General features: G+C 43.1%; 1 protein-coding gene across 1 annotated transcript in view; it reads right to left on the reverse strand.

The window, feature by feature from the left end:
- Positions 1-31: 31 nt before the first annotated feature.
- cdk17 (cyclin-dependent kinase 17) overlaps positions 32-17,743 on the reverse strand; it is a 40,462-nt gene continuing 22,750 nt past the window's right edge. The window contains exons 4-17 of the mRNA XM_047574726.1: positions 12,384-12,517; positions 8,727-8,852; positions 7,928-7,984; positions 7,724-7,838; positions 7,417-7,511; positions 6,378-6,440; positions 6,042-6,165; positions 5,803-5,923; positions 5,619-5,716; positions 5,420-5,525; positions 5,135-5,177; positions 4,208-4,298; positions 4,029-4,106; positions 32-3,348 (exon numbers count right to left, since the gene is read on the reverse strand). Coding sequence (XP_047430682.1) covers positions 3,308-3,348; positions 4,029-4,106; positions 4,208-4,298; positions 5,135-5,177; positions 5,420-5,525; positions 5,619-5,716; positions 5,803-5,923; positions 6,042-6,165; positions 6,378-6,440; positions 7,417-7,511; positions 7,724-7,838; positions 7,928-7,984; positions 8,727-8,852; positions 12,384-12,517 — 1,292 coding nt within the window. The 3' untranslated portion in view covers positions 32-3,307. The remainder of the gene's footprint in view (positions 3,349-4,028; positions 4,107-4,207; positions 4,299-5,134; positions 5,178-5,419; positions 5,526-5,618; positions 5,717-5,802; positions 5,924-6,041; positions 6,166-6,377; positions 6,441-7,416; positions 7,512-7,723; positions 7,839-7,927; positions 7,985-8,726; positions 8,853-12,383; positions 12,518-17,743) is intronic.

Raw genomic sequence — 17,743 nt, forward strand, 5'->3', positions numbered from 1 at the left:
TCACACCGCTCAAAGAATGACAAAGATAGTGTTTATGAAACAGTTTAAACTTTACTTCCGAATGGTTATGAGAAATAAATAGTTCCAGTAAAAAGAGTCGCACACCAACTGTTCACCGGCAGCTCAGTGTTTCAGAGGTCGAGTTCACAACACAGCAGGCCTTCCATGCATCAGGCACACACACTTAACACGCACGCACGCTCGGACATGTTCACATAAAATTAGGTCATTCATACATTTGAAAAAGTACAGTTTTACAATGATAAATATATATAGCCGTTATAGAAATCTCATTTCGTCCACGTTACTGCTGTTCATGTACAAAAAAAAAAAAAGAAAGAAAAAAAAACATCTGATTAGCACAGAAACAGTTTGCAGTTTACGGTGAAATATCCTGCAGGTTTCAGTTTGATTAAAGGCAATCTATTGAAGTGAAGCCTATAAACATGTAGATACAATGTGTTAAATGCGACATAAAGAAGCATAAGAAGAAGCTTTAAAGCTGCCCAGCAACAAATCTCGGGGCTTTGAGTAAACTAAATACAGGATATCCACCATTAATATAATGACCTTTTCCTGCAAACTCAATAATGGCTACTTTAAACGTTAACTGTTCACAGTATATTTCATTCTTAATTGTGTTGGGGTTGAGCTTAATCTTTTGTTTCGGTTCGGAAAATAATTCATATTCAAAGGACATGAATATATCTGGCAGTCTCTGAAACAACGACATATACTTTGCAGGATTATTCCCCTCGTAGCTGCAAACTGTGTTCATGTTTATTCACTTAATGCTGTCAGATATTAATTATCAAGCGTTAGCAGTGTTTCCAGCACTTACTATGAAAATCAGTGTGTCGAAATAGAGGACTCTAGTGCTGCACCGGCAAATCTTAACACCTTAAATAAATGCGTCATTTTCGTCTACATGCCGCAGTAACAGGAAAAACCTCCCTCAGATCTTCACCCCGCGACTTTCAATGCACTCCTGGTGTTATTTATGCACGAGCCGATGCACTGCACTCACTTCTATTTTTTGCTACTGTGAGTGTAGGAATTGCTCCTTGAATTCTGGTGCTTGAGTGGTGGCTCCCCGATAGTAGGGAAATGTGATGCTTAGCGTTAATCCTTCAGAGGAATTGTGAGAAATTATGCTAAAAGTTTGGAGATGGGTGCCATTCTTTTGCCTCTAAACTGAACATTTAGCTGGTTAGCTATACTTAGCATTAAATCTGGAAACTGGAAACAACCTAACCTAGGATAAACAATTTCGATTCCAGCATTGTGAAAGGACAATAACTAACATAGCATAGCAAATAGCACCTTGTTAGTTAAATTTGCACTAAAATCAAAGTGTAAAACCAACAAGTAGTTGGTTTTACAGTTGGTTGGTCTTAGCTAGGCAGCACCTAGCTAAGAATTAGCTGACAATTAGCCCAGCTTGTAGCTAACAAAATCTTGCATTTACACTAAAGTAATCAAACAAATATTATAAAATACGTCAAGAAGTTTGTTTTACTAGTACTGGAGGGCACATTTTATTTATTTATTTATTTGCTTGAGTAAGCCATGCTTAAGCTAAGCTAAGCGAAGCGAAATGCTTAGCATACGGACCATAACGTCAAACTATTCCTTTGAAGCAATGAAAACATATTTAGCTGGTAATGATTTGTGCATGTGACTACAGTTAAGTTGGTCCATAGAAATGAGACAAATAAATATGCGACTAAATAAAGCCAGGAGTGCAAAGCCCACCAGCGATTCAGGGAGATTTTCCATTTGCTTCAGTACACGTCTTCAAAAGTGAGATTCTCAACAGGCTTCATCATCTGTAGCATCACCGTCAGTTGCGACAACAACACAGCGGGCAGTTAAATCTAAAATTTCAATTTGAAATCTCTCTCTTTTTTTTGTTTTGTACAAATGCTGAAGAGAGCAGTGGTCCGACGGCAAGTGGAAAAACAACCATTTTGCTTAACCCCCATCCCCTGCTATTCCGCCCTCCCTCCACACCTCCGAAAAACATGCCACAACGACACCGCTGTTTCACAAGGAGAGATCAAAGATCACAGACACAGAGAACATATCTTAATACTGTTGGTTAAACCCGGCCACGTCGAGGCCCGTGTCCCTGATTTCAAAGAAAAAGAAAAGCGCACACACTGGAGTGCCAAGAGAAAACCAAGAGTTACTGCAGTGAGATCTCCAAATGCACACGAGAACGAGAAGGTGTAGCTTGCATCTTTCTTTTTTTTTTTTTTTTTTAAAAAAAAGCACTGAAGTCCTGGCAGTTTTGTGAGGGGTTTTGAGGAAGGCTTCCTGTGGGACGTCACATGACTTCCTCTTGAGCTCCAGTACACCTCGTCTTTCATCCGTGCTTTCCGGGAGTCTTCCCAACTGTTCGCCCCACCCCGGTGAGTTTTGGTCCTGCCGCTGAGCCAGAATCGTCAAAAAAGAACCAAAAAGTTGGAAGTTCTCGCGTCGCGACTGGGCTCTGCGTGTGCTTCTTTAACCCTTCAGCTTTCAGTCCGCTCACAACCACGCCTTCTGACTTTTAGTGTAGCCCCAGAGGACAGCGGGCCTCCTGAACAGAACAGCTCATCCGAAATGTTGCGGAAAAACGTCGACGCGAGATCCAGAGGAAACCTTTATTCCGCCCCCCCGACCAACAACATCTAGTGTTCCAGTCTTTTTAAAACTTGGAAATGTTGCAGAATTCGGTCCCGGAAGCTCGAAGAAAACAAACAAAAAAAAAATTTGTGAAGGAACCCGAAGCTTTCTGACTCCAAGCACAAGAACAAGAACGAGAACTTGGATCACAGCTTCGACACCAACATCTGCTGAACTCTAACTCAAAAGAAGCCGGAGGATCATGGTCAGAAGAAGGACAACCTCACTGACTGCTCGACTGTGCGTGGCGTCTCGAGTTCACGTAATGTGCACACACACACACACACACACACACATACACACATGGTGTGTTAAATACAGACAGTAGTAGTTTAGCAGCAAAAAAATTCAACCTCACCTGCCCACCCCCTCCACCCCAATAAATAAACACAGTCTCCAAATGGATTCAACTCAGAGTCACACGCTCAGAGGTGTGTGTGTGTGTGCATGTTTGTGTGTGTGTGTGTGTGTGTGTGTGTGTGTGTGTGTGTGTGTGTGTGTGTGTGTGTGTGTGAGCATGCGGGTGAAGGGGTGGGGTGGGGGGTCGTCACTGCAAGATGAGGTGGGCTCATGCAAGAGGTTGCTGGGAAATGATGATAAGGAGCGTCGGCCCGTCGACCGTCCTCTCCGTGAAGCGCTAGAAGAGCATGCTCTGCCTCCTGTTGATCTTGCCGTTACCTGCACAAGCAAAAAAAAAAAAAAAAAAACACCATGAAAATACAACACCCACAATGCCTTTGGCGTACATCAGCCCTTTTTAGGTAAATTAAATGCAGGCCGCTGATTCCACGTGATGCTTTTATTTACTTATTTACCTCTGGTATTTGGCTCTGAAGGCTGACTAAAGATGTGAAACATTCAAGAGGCAGGGTCTCATGCTTGTGACCGTGTGGTTTAAAGATGGGAAGTCTTGTAAATAAAATGCTAGGAATTCGAGCGGTGGCGTCAAGTCGTGAGAACACCGCTGCTGCAGGGCAAGTGTTGCCATCTTTAAGCCACCGAGTTTAGATGATGAGGCGTGAGGCCGCGGGAAATATCGACATCGCCGTGAGACGTGCGATAAAGTCGCCGTCCACCTGTGCTGTTTCTGTGCAGCTCATCAAATACGTGGAAATACCACAAGAGGAGGCTGTTCACATAGACTTTCCTGGTACGCACATTTGAAGGCAGCATGTAAAAAAACTCCATTCAGTTTGCATTGTGGGAAATGTAGGAAAGAACGTGGAATTAACTAGGAGTCACAGGTTCAGCTCCTTTCTAATGAGTGTTACATCATAATCGTATTGGATGAAATGTGTCATTATTTAATAATGTGACAGGATGAGGAGCTGGAGCATCTCAGCGCGTTTCCCGCCCACCTGACTCTGGGAACGAGGAGTTCCTGTAGCCGGGGTCTCTCTGCAGCTGCAGCTCTTTTAACGTGAATATCGATACGCCTGAAACAAAAGGGACAGCGTCAGAATACAACACGTAAGGAAAGGAAGGACCGAGTTCTTTTTTTTTTTTTGTTTGTTTTTAATAAGTTTAACATGCTCACTCTCTGGCAGTGTGTAGACTCTCATCCCCAGCTGTCTGAAGTAGGAATGTTTCATGGCCTCTTCGGCCGAGATCCTCTTCTTGGACTCGTACTGCGAGCGGAGACAGAAACAGGAAACGTTTACCATTCCAGCGATCTTAGCGGAGAGCGCGACGGTCAGTTGTCGGGCCCGCGATCAGGGATTCACCTCGAAGAATTGTGAAACACTATAGCGAGTGTGTAAACAGCGCGTGAGGTAAACACTGGCTGCACTGTGCCTCCTGCTGTCTACAGATGGCAGTGAAAGAACCGTTTAAGACGTCACATCTGAGCGTCTGTTTTCAGCAGCCTCATAGAGAAAAGATGCGTCTGATCTGATCATAAAATTTGTTATATAAAAGTTAAGACTGAACTTGTGTTGCCAGCTGTATTGAAAGGCTGTGTTTCTTTGAATAACAGTTGGTGGCACTAATTCTCCAGCCTAGTAAGACACAGAAACGTGTAAAACATTTTGTGCCGGGGACAATTAGCGAACAATCGGACCTGGACCTCGTGCCACCAACGTGACCTAATGTGAACTTTCATGAAAAAACAGGAAGTTTTGTACGGACGGGAAATCATAAAACTCCTGTCAGCATTTGAAATATCACAATCGGGTCACACAGCGGCACCAGAGCCAGGCGCCTTCCCTGAATAAAGACGAACCCAAACACCCAGGATCCAAACACCAGAGCGCTTGTATTTATTTCTTTTGTTGCTTCAAAACATGTTTAGTGCTGGAGGTTTACAGATAATACAACAAATAATTATTTTAACATGAAAATAAACTGAAAAAATACATGATTCCATTAAAATGTTTAAATAATGATAAAAAAGATACCAGTGTAATAGTAAAAATGAGTGACGTGTGTTAGCGCACTGCATTCTGGGTATTGTGACAACACTCACTCTGAGGAAAGACAGCAGCAGCTCGATGCCTTCACTGTCCAGCCTAGAGGAGACAAAAAGAAGAGCAAGGGTTTACTGTTGGCCTGCAGCAGGGGCTGATGGGAGTGTGGGGGCTCACAGGAGGAAGGATGTGGATAGCGGTCTCTGCAGCGTTCTACAGGATTTCCTGTCCTTACGACACACAAACACACACTCGAGAACGTGCAGCGTTACTGTATACGTTGAAAGAGCCAGAGAAACAAACAGAGCCTAAAGGTCTAATCACTCCCACACGTAGCGCCGTACCTCGGGGCGTGGTTGATCAGCGGCTGTGGCTTGTATTTGGGGAAGTTGTACGATTTGAATTCCTCGATGGACGTGATTCCCGGCCAGTTCTCCTCCGTGGGCGTGCCTGTCGCGCACACAAAACGCAGCCGCGTTCAGTCGAGCACGTTAAAAAAACATGAGGTGACACTCGCGTTATTTCATGGCGGGAGGCGCTCACCCAGCATCCTGAAGATGAGGTGGAGCTCGTCCTCCACGGTGGAGCCCGGGAACAGAGGCCGACCCGCGGCCATCTCGTAGAATATGCAGCCGACGCCCCTGCAGACACACACACAGCACATCAGCTGATACGTCCTTTAAATTAACACAAAAACTGGTAGTATTATTAGTGAGTAAGTCCCTACCACATGTCAATCTGTGTTGAGTACTCCGAGGACCCCAGGAGGACATCTGGAGGCCGGTACCAAAGAGTCACCACCTCGTTGGAATAGGTTTTAGTCGGGACAGACTTGGCCCTGGCCAGACCTGCCAACGCACCGGTGACACAAACACACATTAGGATTCTAACAGAGCACAATTCAACCTGGAAAAAGTGGAACTAAAAGTAAGTAAGTAAAACCAGTATTTTCTCTTTGACTCTTACCAAAATCAGCCAATTTGAGTTCTCCTTTCTCATTAATGAGGAGGTTCTGTGGCTTCAGGTCCCTGTGGAGAACTTTCCTCTTATGACAATACGACAGCCCTCGCAAAATCTGGAACAGGAAAATCTGGAAAGATACGTTCAAATAACTTAAAGTTATTAACACATCTGTACTGCATCCCTTCCATCCGCCACTACTGTTTCTTAGCTGCCTGTTAGACACACACAGAAAATTGGATATGAAAGCTCACGGGGTTGGGAGAATTTCCTTTCCCACGTGGAGGGAAAATGGCACTACAAGGTAAAAAGGTCACGGGCAATAGTAAAGGTCATCCTCACCTTCACATTATGCATGCTCATTATGTTTCCACAGTCGTCCATGTACTGCTTCAGATCTTTATCCTACGAGAAGGGAAGGCGCCGTCAGACAGGAAGTACACCTGCTCTATGAAGTGACCTTTTAAGAAGAATTCTTTTCTTTTTCACAGACTGGCCCACTTTCCACAGCCTGCAGCGAATCCACCCACACAGAGTCACAGTCCACACGAAGGATCCCTCATGTATCAGTGAGATTTGTGCTTCTAATATTCTCTTCCTAAGTGATATCACTGTGGACGATTAGTGCTTTTAAACTTGTTAGACAGTGTTACACAGCGGTTATTTTGTTCTAACTGTTAAAGGTCCACCACCATGCCTCCTTTCTAACAAGGTAACTGGAGCCTAACGTGTATCCAGAGTGTGATTATCAAATTTCAGCTCAAAATGAGGCTCAGATTGTCCATTATAAGAAGCCTGGTTATACCTGGTTTTAGCACTGGTCCAAACGGGTGGTTTTGGTGTCTGTCGCTTTAAATGCAAAATGCACTTCTTACTGCCCTTTTTCTAGAACAATAGCTATTTTGTGTTATTTTGCTATTATGTTTGAACCAGAACTAAAGCCAGAATGAGGCGAAACTTCAGAAGACACAACATTAAGATCTCGGCTGGACCTTTCTGAAAGGTTAATTGATGTTTGGCCATGTTGCTACCCAGGGGTGGTGCTCATACCCCAATAACATACTCAGGCCCTGTAATCGTCTCTTATTTCTAAATATTAAAACAAAATGGAAAATCTGATGTTGCACAAAATGACCTCTTTAAACATGTTTTCTTTAGTTCAGTATCCACTAAACGAATGAACCTGAGAAGCCTTTATTTATTGTGATATACTCTGCACCCATTTCATTGCAAAAAATGTATAAAAGTGTCTAATCAGCCAAAGATTTCGTGCCCCCCCTGCAGTACCTCTGTTAAAGACCTATGACCTAAATGTTTGCATTACATTAAACACAGTCTTTTTGTGTGTGCTAGAAGGACGGAGGATGGAGGTGAGAATTACCAGGTACTCAAAGACGAGTGTGAGGCTCTTGTCAGTGTGGACGATGTCGTGTAACGTCACGATGTTGGCGTGTTTCAGGTCCTTCAGTAACGACACTGCAGAGACACAAAGAGAGGACATTTTTAAACATCTCTTGACTGGAAAGTTAAAAATTGCATTAATTAATAAAAAAGGGTAGGAATACATATTTATAATCTATTTAAATCCAAATAAAAGTAATAAAAAACACCTTCCTATTCCCATATCGCTGCATTTCTACATCAATAAATCACAGTGAATTAAAAGGGAAGTTGAATGTAACTGTCACCTTCTCTAATGGCAGTGCAAGGGGCCCCTTCCTCGTGCTCCAGGCGAATCTCCTTCAGCGCCACCAGGTTATCTGTCAGCTTACTTCGTCCTTTGAACACTGTGGCGTACGTTCCCTGAACGCAACATTATGAACAAAAAAAATTGGGTTTCTGAGCATATTTTTATTAGTGGTGAGTCAGATGGGATATGGCGGCTTCCTCACCTCTCCCAGTTTGTCCAGCTTTATGTACGTCTCCAACTTCCCAAAACCAATCTCGGACTACAGAAGAGATAATGAAAAGCATAATAAATGAAGTATTTACTGCACGAAGCTACAGCTCCACAAATAATGCATTTTTGAAAAAACCCGAAACATAATCAGGATACTAATAATAAAAAAATTAACTTAAACGTAGATCCAAATGTCTCACATTAAAGGCTCTTATACAGTAAAATACAGTAACAGTTGTTGGTACTTTTAATGATGCTAATTTGCCAAAATATATACCAAAATTAGGACACAAATAGCCCACAGCTAACTCATTGACTCCTTGGCAACATTACTATCCTCACTGTCTGAGGGGAAGCCCAGAGCTAACAGTCTTGGATAATAAAACGTTCTACTTTCAGCCCCTACAGCAGTAGCTAGAAAATCTCATCAAGGAAAAACTGAAATGCAAAAGCAATCCTAAGGAGCTACTTTTTAAAGAACATTCATTTTAATTTGATCCATTTCATTAGCGCACAGAGAACAACAACAGCCTCTTAACGCCGTGTCACTGCCGTCAAACTTATAACGTGCATAAACCTGGTCAGGGACCTTCTGCCACAGTGGAGTATTATGATCTAATTTTAGGGGCTAAAAGTGGGAGGTGAGAGCTTGAGACTCCAGATTAATCAGCCGTGGGCTCACATCGGGCCAGTTGCCATGGAAACCCGGCGCAGAGGGAGTCTGGTAACAGGACTGCGAGCGAAGCAATAAAGAAAGGGAGACACACACGCACACACAAACACGAACTGACCAGCGAGGCTCGGCGGGAGCGCCGACTGAGCGGCTGGTCGAAGGGCGGGCTGCTGAGCTGCAGCTTCTCCAGGTAACCGTCTGGGATTCGGATGTCGGCAGGCAGCGACAGGCGCTTGTTGAGGTCCTAAAAACACACACACGGAAAGAAGTGTTTACAACTCAATCTAGATTTATTTGTATCACATTCTTTAAGTTTATTTGGGCATGCAGAAAGGGTGATATTTAATTTATATTAGTATTGTTGATTAAAAGTATATCGCACTAAGTATCGCTTGTATATTGTATCGTAAACCCCCGTATCACGATAAATATCATGGCATCGGCATGTAATAGATTAAATATTCTCATAATAAGATCATATTCTTGCTCCCAATCTTTGATATACACCCTTAGATTATGCAATCTGCTGCCATTACAACATACGGTGAAAAAATAAACAGCTCTGTGCTCTGTCTACACGTAGAGCGGGCTATGCTTCAGCAGCAATCAGCACAATCCCCCGCACACATAGACACACACACACAAAAACGCAGCGTCTAAAATAACCCGCTCTCATCTCCTCCTACTCCCGGAGAGAGGCGACAGAGATCGGGTCGATCAACGTCTTATGGAGGGTGAAAGCAAGAGGCGGCCTGTCGAAGCGTGACTGCAGCCGAACTGCTTCATCTGAACGAAAAGCGAATATCTGCACCTCATTGTTTCAGTCCGCCACTGTCAGTGTTACTCGTCTCTTAAAGTTTCGGGTTTATCTCATAATTCCTAGGTCATTTCTAGGACAAAATCAAATACCCGACATCTGAAAGCAACGCACTTACATAATATCGACTCGTGTTATGGGAAAGGAAAGGTGGAGTGGATTAAAAATACAGCGAGAGAAGCTGTCACTCTTGTTTGGTTGTCAAACGTGCTTTAAAGTTTGGCCTCAAATACAATCAAAGCGTTTCCTCTCAGGGCTGAAGCTTTTTAGAGCGACTCAAGAGAATATGGCAGTATTACGGGAACTAATAATAAAAGCTTTGTTGTGTTTAGCATATCTGCGCCGTGGCAACAGAGGTTGGAACAATAGTATATAATGCAAATGTGTGCAGCTTTATCTCGTGTGTAAAATAGCGTGTTAAGACCCAGGTCAGTCCATGACAGATGTAGTCTGTCCTTTTGAGTGTTTTATTAGAACTGATTTGAAAGCGCTGCTAGTGTTGACATCAGCATTTTCTACTGAAGTTCTGCAAAAACAGCCCAACGTAACTGAGGACGAGGGTCGGAAAAACCTGAACACAAATTTTTTTATATTGACCAAATGAAATGAAGGGTATTATGAGGAAAAATAATTTAAAAAAAATAAAAATTCTTTATAAACGTCAATGGGACACTTTGGTTTTCGTAGCTACACCAATATTTTACCTATTTTTAGATTTTCTTAAAGAAACATTAACGTCTTTCTACAAAACCAACTTTTGAAAACAGGTGGCAAAAATATTTCAGTTGGAATCACCCTGGTCTCAAAAGCCAAATCAAATATTTGTGATTGTGATGAGGGGGATACATTGATACCCAGAGATTCTGGGACAAAACCATTAACAATGTATTCTTCATCTGCATGCCCACACATGTCCAGTAAGTCGTTTATCTGGCTAAAAGATGATCACATGAGAAAACAACTCAAACGCTAAACGTCTATTTGTCTTTTACCAAGTCTCGGTGAGCGAGTGCACATCCTGCTCTTAACTTTCACAGCGCAGTTTCATCAAAACCTCTAACAACATCAAAAAGAACCACATCAAGAGCAACGTGCAGAGCCTTTGTGCATGTGAGCACTCCACCAACTTGAGCTCCTCTTGCTTCGTGCACAAATGAATAGATATATATTAAAAAAATAACATGTTCAACATGCACTATATGTATATGTGAGAAGTATCGTCACTAAAGCATGACGTCCAGGTGGGTTTTTACAACGTATGCTCCTCTGCCAGCAGGTGGCAGGAGGCCTCCAAGCTGAGACGCTGGTCTCTTTCAGAATAAAACTCCCCGGCTTTGTCACATCTAAATACGACGATGATTTATTGTACATGTAATGTGTGTTTAACTTAAAAACCAAATCAAATATTTGTGATTGTGATGAGGGGGATACATTGATACCCAGAGATTCTGGGACAAAACCATTAACAATGTATTCTTCATCTGCATGCCCACACATGTCCAGTAAGTCGTTTATCTGGCTAAAAGATGATCACATGAGAAAACAACTCAAACGCTAAACGTCTATTTGTCTTTTACCAAGTCTCGGTGAGCGAGTGCACATCCTGCTCTTAACTTTCACAGCGCAGTTTCATCAAAACCTCTAACAACATCAAAAAGAACCACATCAAGAGCAACGTGCAGAGCCTTTGTGCATGTGAGCACTCCACCAACTTGAGCTCCTCTTGCTTCGTGCACAAATGAATAGATATATATTAAAAAAATAACATGTTCAACATGCACTATATGTATATGTGAGAAGTATCGTCACTAAAGCATGACGTCCAGGTGGGTTTTTACAACGTATGCTCCTCTGCCAGCAGGTGGCAGGAGGCCTCCAAGCTGAGACGCTGGTCTCTTTCAGAATAAAACTCCCCGGCTTTGTCACATCTAAATACGACGATGATTTATTGTACATGTAATGTGTGTTTAACTTAAAAACCATTTCTTACAGGGCAGAGATTTACAGCTTTTACCAGTTTGTATAATGAGTAACAATACACGGCTGTAAAGGAGGCAGTTGCTTGGAGCCAAAGTGATATGAAACGCTTGTAAAATTAGAAACTTAAATCCCCTGATAGTCATGTGGTCTCCTTTCATTCACGCCTTTCATTTTTTATTAGCTCAGCTCGTGTGGTGGGAATGTGAGTCCGGAGTGCCCCGGAGTCCACCTAGGCCAGTTTATCATTTTTGACGCGATATTTGAAAAGCTCTTAGCGAAGAGTGTTTGTGGTTAGAAAAGACAACGTGACTAAGCTTTACAACACGGAGCAAACAGGCCAAAACTGATGTCTCACTGATGTCTGGCAGGTGCGTAAACGCAAACATGATTTATAACTTCATTATACTCCAGAGGAACAAAGGGCTCTCATCCCAGCGTGGTCTCACGCAAAGACAGCTGAAACGGAGAAAATCACTGTGGTTACAGCGCAGATTGTCACGTCTCTTTACCAGCCTCTGTTTTGGTCCTCGGGGAGCAGGACTGCAATCAGTATCATGACTCCCGAACTCTGAGAGCCCATTAGTAGATGAACAATCCCCCTCCTCCGCCTATCCAACTGAGATAAAGCAGAGGAGGTGAAGAGCAAATGGATTGGAGCAGGGCGGGGGATCTCTACCAATCGCCTGAAACGATTAGATTCCGATGCACAAGCTCCTTAATCAATTCCAAGCAGCAGGGATTTATTTAGGGGCATTCTGGGTGTCGTTGGTTTCAGAGAGTTGTGGTATCTCCACAATATTTAACATCTGGTTAGCATATCTTGCATATAGGTTTGCTTTTGTGAACATCTGTGGCTTCCCTCACGCGTGGACTGGTTGTGCACGACGTGTCTTGCGAGATCGCAGTGCAAGAGGATGCAGGAATCGGCACGGATTTTAAAAACTGATTCAAGGCTTTCAGGCAGCGCGTGAGTCTCACCTCCATGGAGATCCGTCGGTGGACCCTGTTCCTCAAACAGACGCCGGTCGGAGACTGAACCTCGTCCGAAGACGTCCCCGACGCCTGGTCGCTCTCCCCGTCGGAACCCATCTTCAGGTTCTCATGTACAATGTCTGAAAAGAAAAACAAATGATAGCATAAAGAAACGAAACAAGGTACAACAAGGCATTAGATAAATCAGACTTAAGTTGTCCCACTATGACAATTCAGATCAAATCTGTCTAATTATGTACTTTATAGAACTGATTAGGTTCTAAATTCCATAAAGGACTGATTTACATATCAAATATATACATTTTAAACCAATACTTAGGTGTCTGTAGTACACAAAATGTATAAATCCTGCCTTAATACACTTCCACGATTCACTGTATTTAGTAAACTCCACCATCCTCCTCTCGTGAAGTTCTATCCTTAGTTGGTCTTTGATTATATCTTTTTTTAATTACATACCAAAAGATTATTAGTCATGGTAACAATGGCCTTGTAACATTCCCAAATGCATCTGTCACCCATCCCCACTCCCCCACATCCTGTGGCACTTCAACTGTTCTGTGCTCTAGTTCGGTGCTTGCAAAGTTAGTCATCAGGCCACATGCATGCCAGACTCCGAACAGAGTGCCAGGCTACGTTAAGTGAGCAAATCTGGATCGCCTCCGACCTCTGGGTACACCCTGAAATAACGACTTGTTTTAGCACTGGGACGTGCTCAGCACTGACCTGTTCAATCAGAACAAACTGGCCCGGTCGATAGGATCGAGAAAGTGGCGTAACTCTTAGGTAATGTATTCAACGGGAAAACAGTGGTCCATAATATCCGTTTAAACCCTTGATCCAATCATTTCTCTCGGGTTGGAATACATATCCACTCTTCCTAGACATGTTTGCTCCACATGTTGCGAACGTCAGAGAGTAGAAAGTGTTTGAGAAGGTGAAAGAAGCTGGAATCCATGCAGGAAGTGGGTCCATTATCGGTATTATTGCTTCACAGGCTGAATTAATTGAATTGTTTTTCATGTTTTTGGCAGATTCGATTGAGCTGAACCACTATGCACATGTCAAAAATGTCTCATCAAAACACTTTCTTTAATGTCCATGTCAACAGTTAAGCCGGTATTTCAGAATTATTCCTATCAGGCACGTAAACCTACACAATGTACTGACCGACAATGAGAAATCTAACCTGAAATCACCAGATCACTGTAGGGTGGCACTGTTATCCTATTGGTACCCCAGCAGATGGATGTTTAAGAAGAACTGATTCTAACTGATCTTAGAAGTCATTTAGAGCTTTTAAAAGTTGTAGCAGTCAAGAATACACAAATCGCTTATTAGCTCCACTTGTGCTTCTCCTGCTACGCCAAGTTAAAACGTCCACTTTGACAGCAGATATTGTGAGGGAACCCATGGGTGGAACTGTGAACCATGTCAAAGAAAAATGTCTGCAGTGATGCAGCCCATTAGCTTGGGAACAATAAAGAAACAACAGAGGTCTAATTCAACACCATCGGTGCTAAGTTTATGAAGATTTAGCAAGATTTATTCGACAAACAGACCAGTTTTCAACACCGTCTCTTCCTAACCCCTGGAAGACCCTTGCAACCTCAAACGCCAAACATTTAAAAACCGCAACCCGCGCCACTTCGTCCGAGGCGGCGAACATGGCACCACTACCAAAACGCAGAGCGGGCAAACCCGCCGACGCGCCCGACCGCATGCCCACCCTCTCCTCCGCACACGTACAAACGCGCACACAGTTAATGAGTAGCCTCGGTTGAGTAGTCCTCTGTCATCAACGTTTCAGCGCCTCCAACCATGCAGTCTGTCATCAAATGTGGAGGCACGGAGCGGAGAAACAGCGGGGGGGGTGGGAGAGGCACTGTTGATGGAGATTAAGGGTGCACAAATATTTCAAACACGAATATCCTGGCGACTATCTCTCTAAATATTACGCCAAACGTGATTCATCACAATGGTTGATGTCGATTTTGAGCTAAAACGCGAAGATGCGAACAGGTCAACGAGCTACAAACTCGTCTCTGACAAGACAAGAACCGAAAATATGACTTAATCTGCAATAAACTGCGCTAATCTAAAAGAAATGGAGAACAAAGCAGACAGAATGAAGTCACAAGCAGAGACAGAAGACGTGTGAAAGAGGTTTTTGTTGACCCAGAGGAGAAATGTGGAGACGGGGAACAAAGGGAAAGTATTGTAAGGTTTGCATCTACAGAAGGCCACGGATAACTTGTCCTACCCTCTTCCTCCAGCTATTTTCTCTTTGTTTTGCCTCCGCAACAAGTCATCTCACGCCTAATTTATCAATCACAAGTACACACAGTTTATGAACTCACTGACTCATGACAGTGCCTGTCAACAGACACCCAGGATGCGTGTTTGTTAGCGTGCGAGTCTTTTTTTTTTTGGCCTGAATTTGTGTACATAGTTAAATACCACAGAGTGCCAATATTATATAAGAGATGGGGTTATATTCTGAATATTTTATTGCGTCAGTGCGTGCGTGTGAACATCGCCGGCCCTCCCTAGGAGCTAGTTTGTTGATCTTTATTGAGTGGAGTGACCTTGTGTAGCAGGGAGGGCAGTGCTACACCTCAGTGAACAGAGGGGGAGAACAAAAGACAGAGAAGATGTGGAAGGAAGGACAGACAGAGGAAGAGATGGGAGAGTCCAGGAGGGTAAGGGTGCCCCAATAGAGTAATTAAGTCATAGTGATACAGTGAACGTGCTAACTCTTTCTACTTGTCCTATAGCTGCCACACTTCCCTCATCTTAACCTACTTACCGTCTCTGAATAAACAACTTGCAATTTGTTCTCGCCCCACTTTCCGTCTTCACCTTGACGTTTGTTTGTCAGCTTCTTAAACAGCTCTGTTCTCTACTTCTCTCACTTCTCTGTCTCTTATCTACATGTTCATTCTTTAAAAACCTCCCTGATTTCCTTTACTTCCTACTTCTTCACTCCTCTTTGCTCTATACACCATTACACCATATGTCTGCTTTATTCCCATCTTTTTTTTTTGCAAGGTTTTCATAGGCAGTGGTTCATCTGACTCCCTCTCTATTGCTTCAGCACATTCCACCACTACCTGCCCTGTCTCCAAGTGATCTAATCTGCCCTACTTTTCTTTTCCCTTCAACCACCTTTTGTTTTCACATGCCGCTCCATTATCTCCCGCTATTTCATACATTTCCTCACCTTTCTCTCCCAAAACTCTAGCTCTCTCAAGAACAGGCTTTCGCCTTCTCCCATCTTTTCTTCGCCTCGCAGCAGCCGAACCCCAAGGCAGGCTTCTAATCTCCCTGCGACACTGCTCTCCTTTTGTTTTTTATGCGTCTCTTTATCGTCTCTTGCCTCACCTCTTCCTTTCTCCGAAAACCTTGAATGATTTCACACTCCACCCACTTTGATTTTTCTTTCCTGAACATCTCCACACATCCTTCCTTCGCTTCCCTCTCCATGTTTTTTTTTTCTCCCTCTCAGTCTTTCCCCTACATTTGGTCGTTGGTAGCAGCTTTGCTAATAAGTACACAGAGTGTATCAGCACTACGCGGTACATCAATGTCCTACTTAACTGTCCTGTTTTTAGATCCAAGTCCTTCTATCTAGGCCAGAGACCAGAGCGAGGTTCATCAAGTCCTCTGGTGTTCCACTGTCGATTCAAACCAGCTTAGGGAAGCACCGAAAGACATTTCTAACGTTGCAGATTGTTTGCTTAGATCCCAGCTGTTGCTGCCGGGGCCATGTGGAGAAATTCTATTAAATGATGTTTGTTTAAGGTTTAAGGCAACATATGTCTGGTAAAGGAAAGTGGTCATAAATACAGTCTACAACCGTACTAACAGGCTTTGAGCTAAATCCTGATATCCTGTTATCCTACTATAATCCCGGTTCCTTCTTACCACGGACGCCTTTTCAGTAGCCGTTTAGGCAATTACATCAGCTCCACGGTGGCTTTACATGAAAAGTTAGGGAGGGTCTGTCCAGACACTACATTCAGGTGTGATCTGGGATATCTGATCGCAAGTGGCCAGTGTAAAGGACAGGTGTGAACACCCTCGGGATACATGTGTGAGATCCGATGTCTGACCACATTTGAGGTGGTCTGGGTCACATGTGTCCGCATTTGTCTGCATTAATTTGGTAGTGTGAACGCAAACTGTCCAAAAATCACGTTAAAAACACACGACTGCTATTATAAATCACAAATATTCTGCCCGTCGCTGTTAACCAACTAAAATATAAATTAATCCAAACAAGAATTTACAAATGACGGTATCTAATAAGAGCACACGAGTGTGATCCTGTGGTTAATTATTGATTCAGTCATGCTGATGTATGAGGAGCCGTGTGTTACATCATGCTAAATATTTCCTCGGTCACAGATGACTCCATTTACCTTTATTACCGGAGATTACGGTACATATGGAACCTTTCAGAGGTGGAGGTGTGATCTGAAAACTGTGCAGGTCTGACTAATGTCAGGACAGAAACCTATAAATAATGACTTTCAGCGTGCGTCGTGATGTATATACGCAAAACAGAGCTGTTCTCGGTTCTGGAGCAGTGGTTTGGATCCATGAGAGACAGCAGCTGTTATAATATTCTGCTCCCCAGATGATGTCGTGGTTTGTTTGCATACAGAGGGCGAAACCGAGATCGACTCTGGAGACGCATTTAGAAACTCGTGTTAATGGCAGGTGTGAATGCACGTACGAGTCACTTGCAGGCAGATAGACCAGAGTGGATCTTAACTCAAGTTCTGAACAAGTTCTATGATTCATTATCTGGGAATCGTGAGCATCCACGACAGATTTTGTGGGAATCCGCCAACTAGATGTTGAGATATTTAACTGGAACAGATGAAACTTAACCAGAGGAAGTAGTGATGCAAAACCAGGGGATCATGACATTCAAAGGGATTCATCCTCCAGGGATCATAGTTGTATCATGGAAATTCATCCATTGCTGTTGTCAAGATATTTTAGTCTGGATAAAAATGGCTCAGTGACAAACAGTTAAAAATAAAACTCAATCTGCACTTCAAACAAACGCAACTCCAGTGGAAATGTGCAGAAAGGCTATAAGCTCAACTACTTTCTTATTAAATGACCTGACTCATTTGTCCATCAATCAGTGAAAATGTTTGCTGACTAAAATATGTTCTATCAGAATTGAGAAAGAACTCAGAGCAACATATAAATGGTTGGTTAAAAATGCTTTGATGCCAAGTCTTAAATCAGCAAACATTACTCCTGAAAAACATCACAGACACAATCATTTTAAGCCATTTTCTTCAACGCTGCTTTGCTAAATATTC

Source organism: Mugil cephalus, chromosome 22 (genome assembly GCF_022458985.1).
Source record: "Mugil cephalus isolate CIBA_MC_2020 chromosome 22, CIBA_Mcephalus_1.1, whole genome shotgun sequence".
NCBI lineage: Eukaryota > Metazoa > Chordata > Actinopteri > Mugiliformes > Mugilidae > Mugil > Mugil cephalus.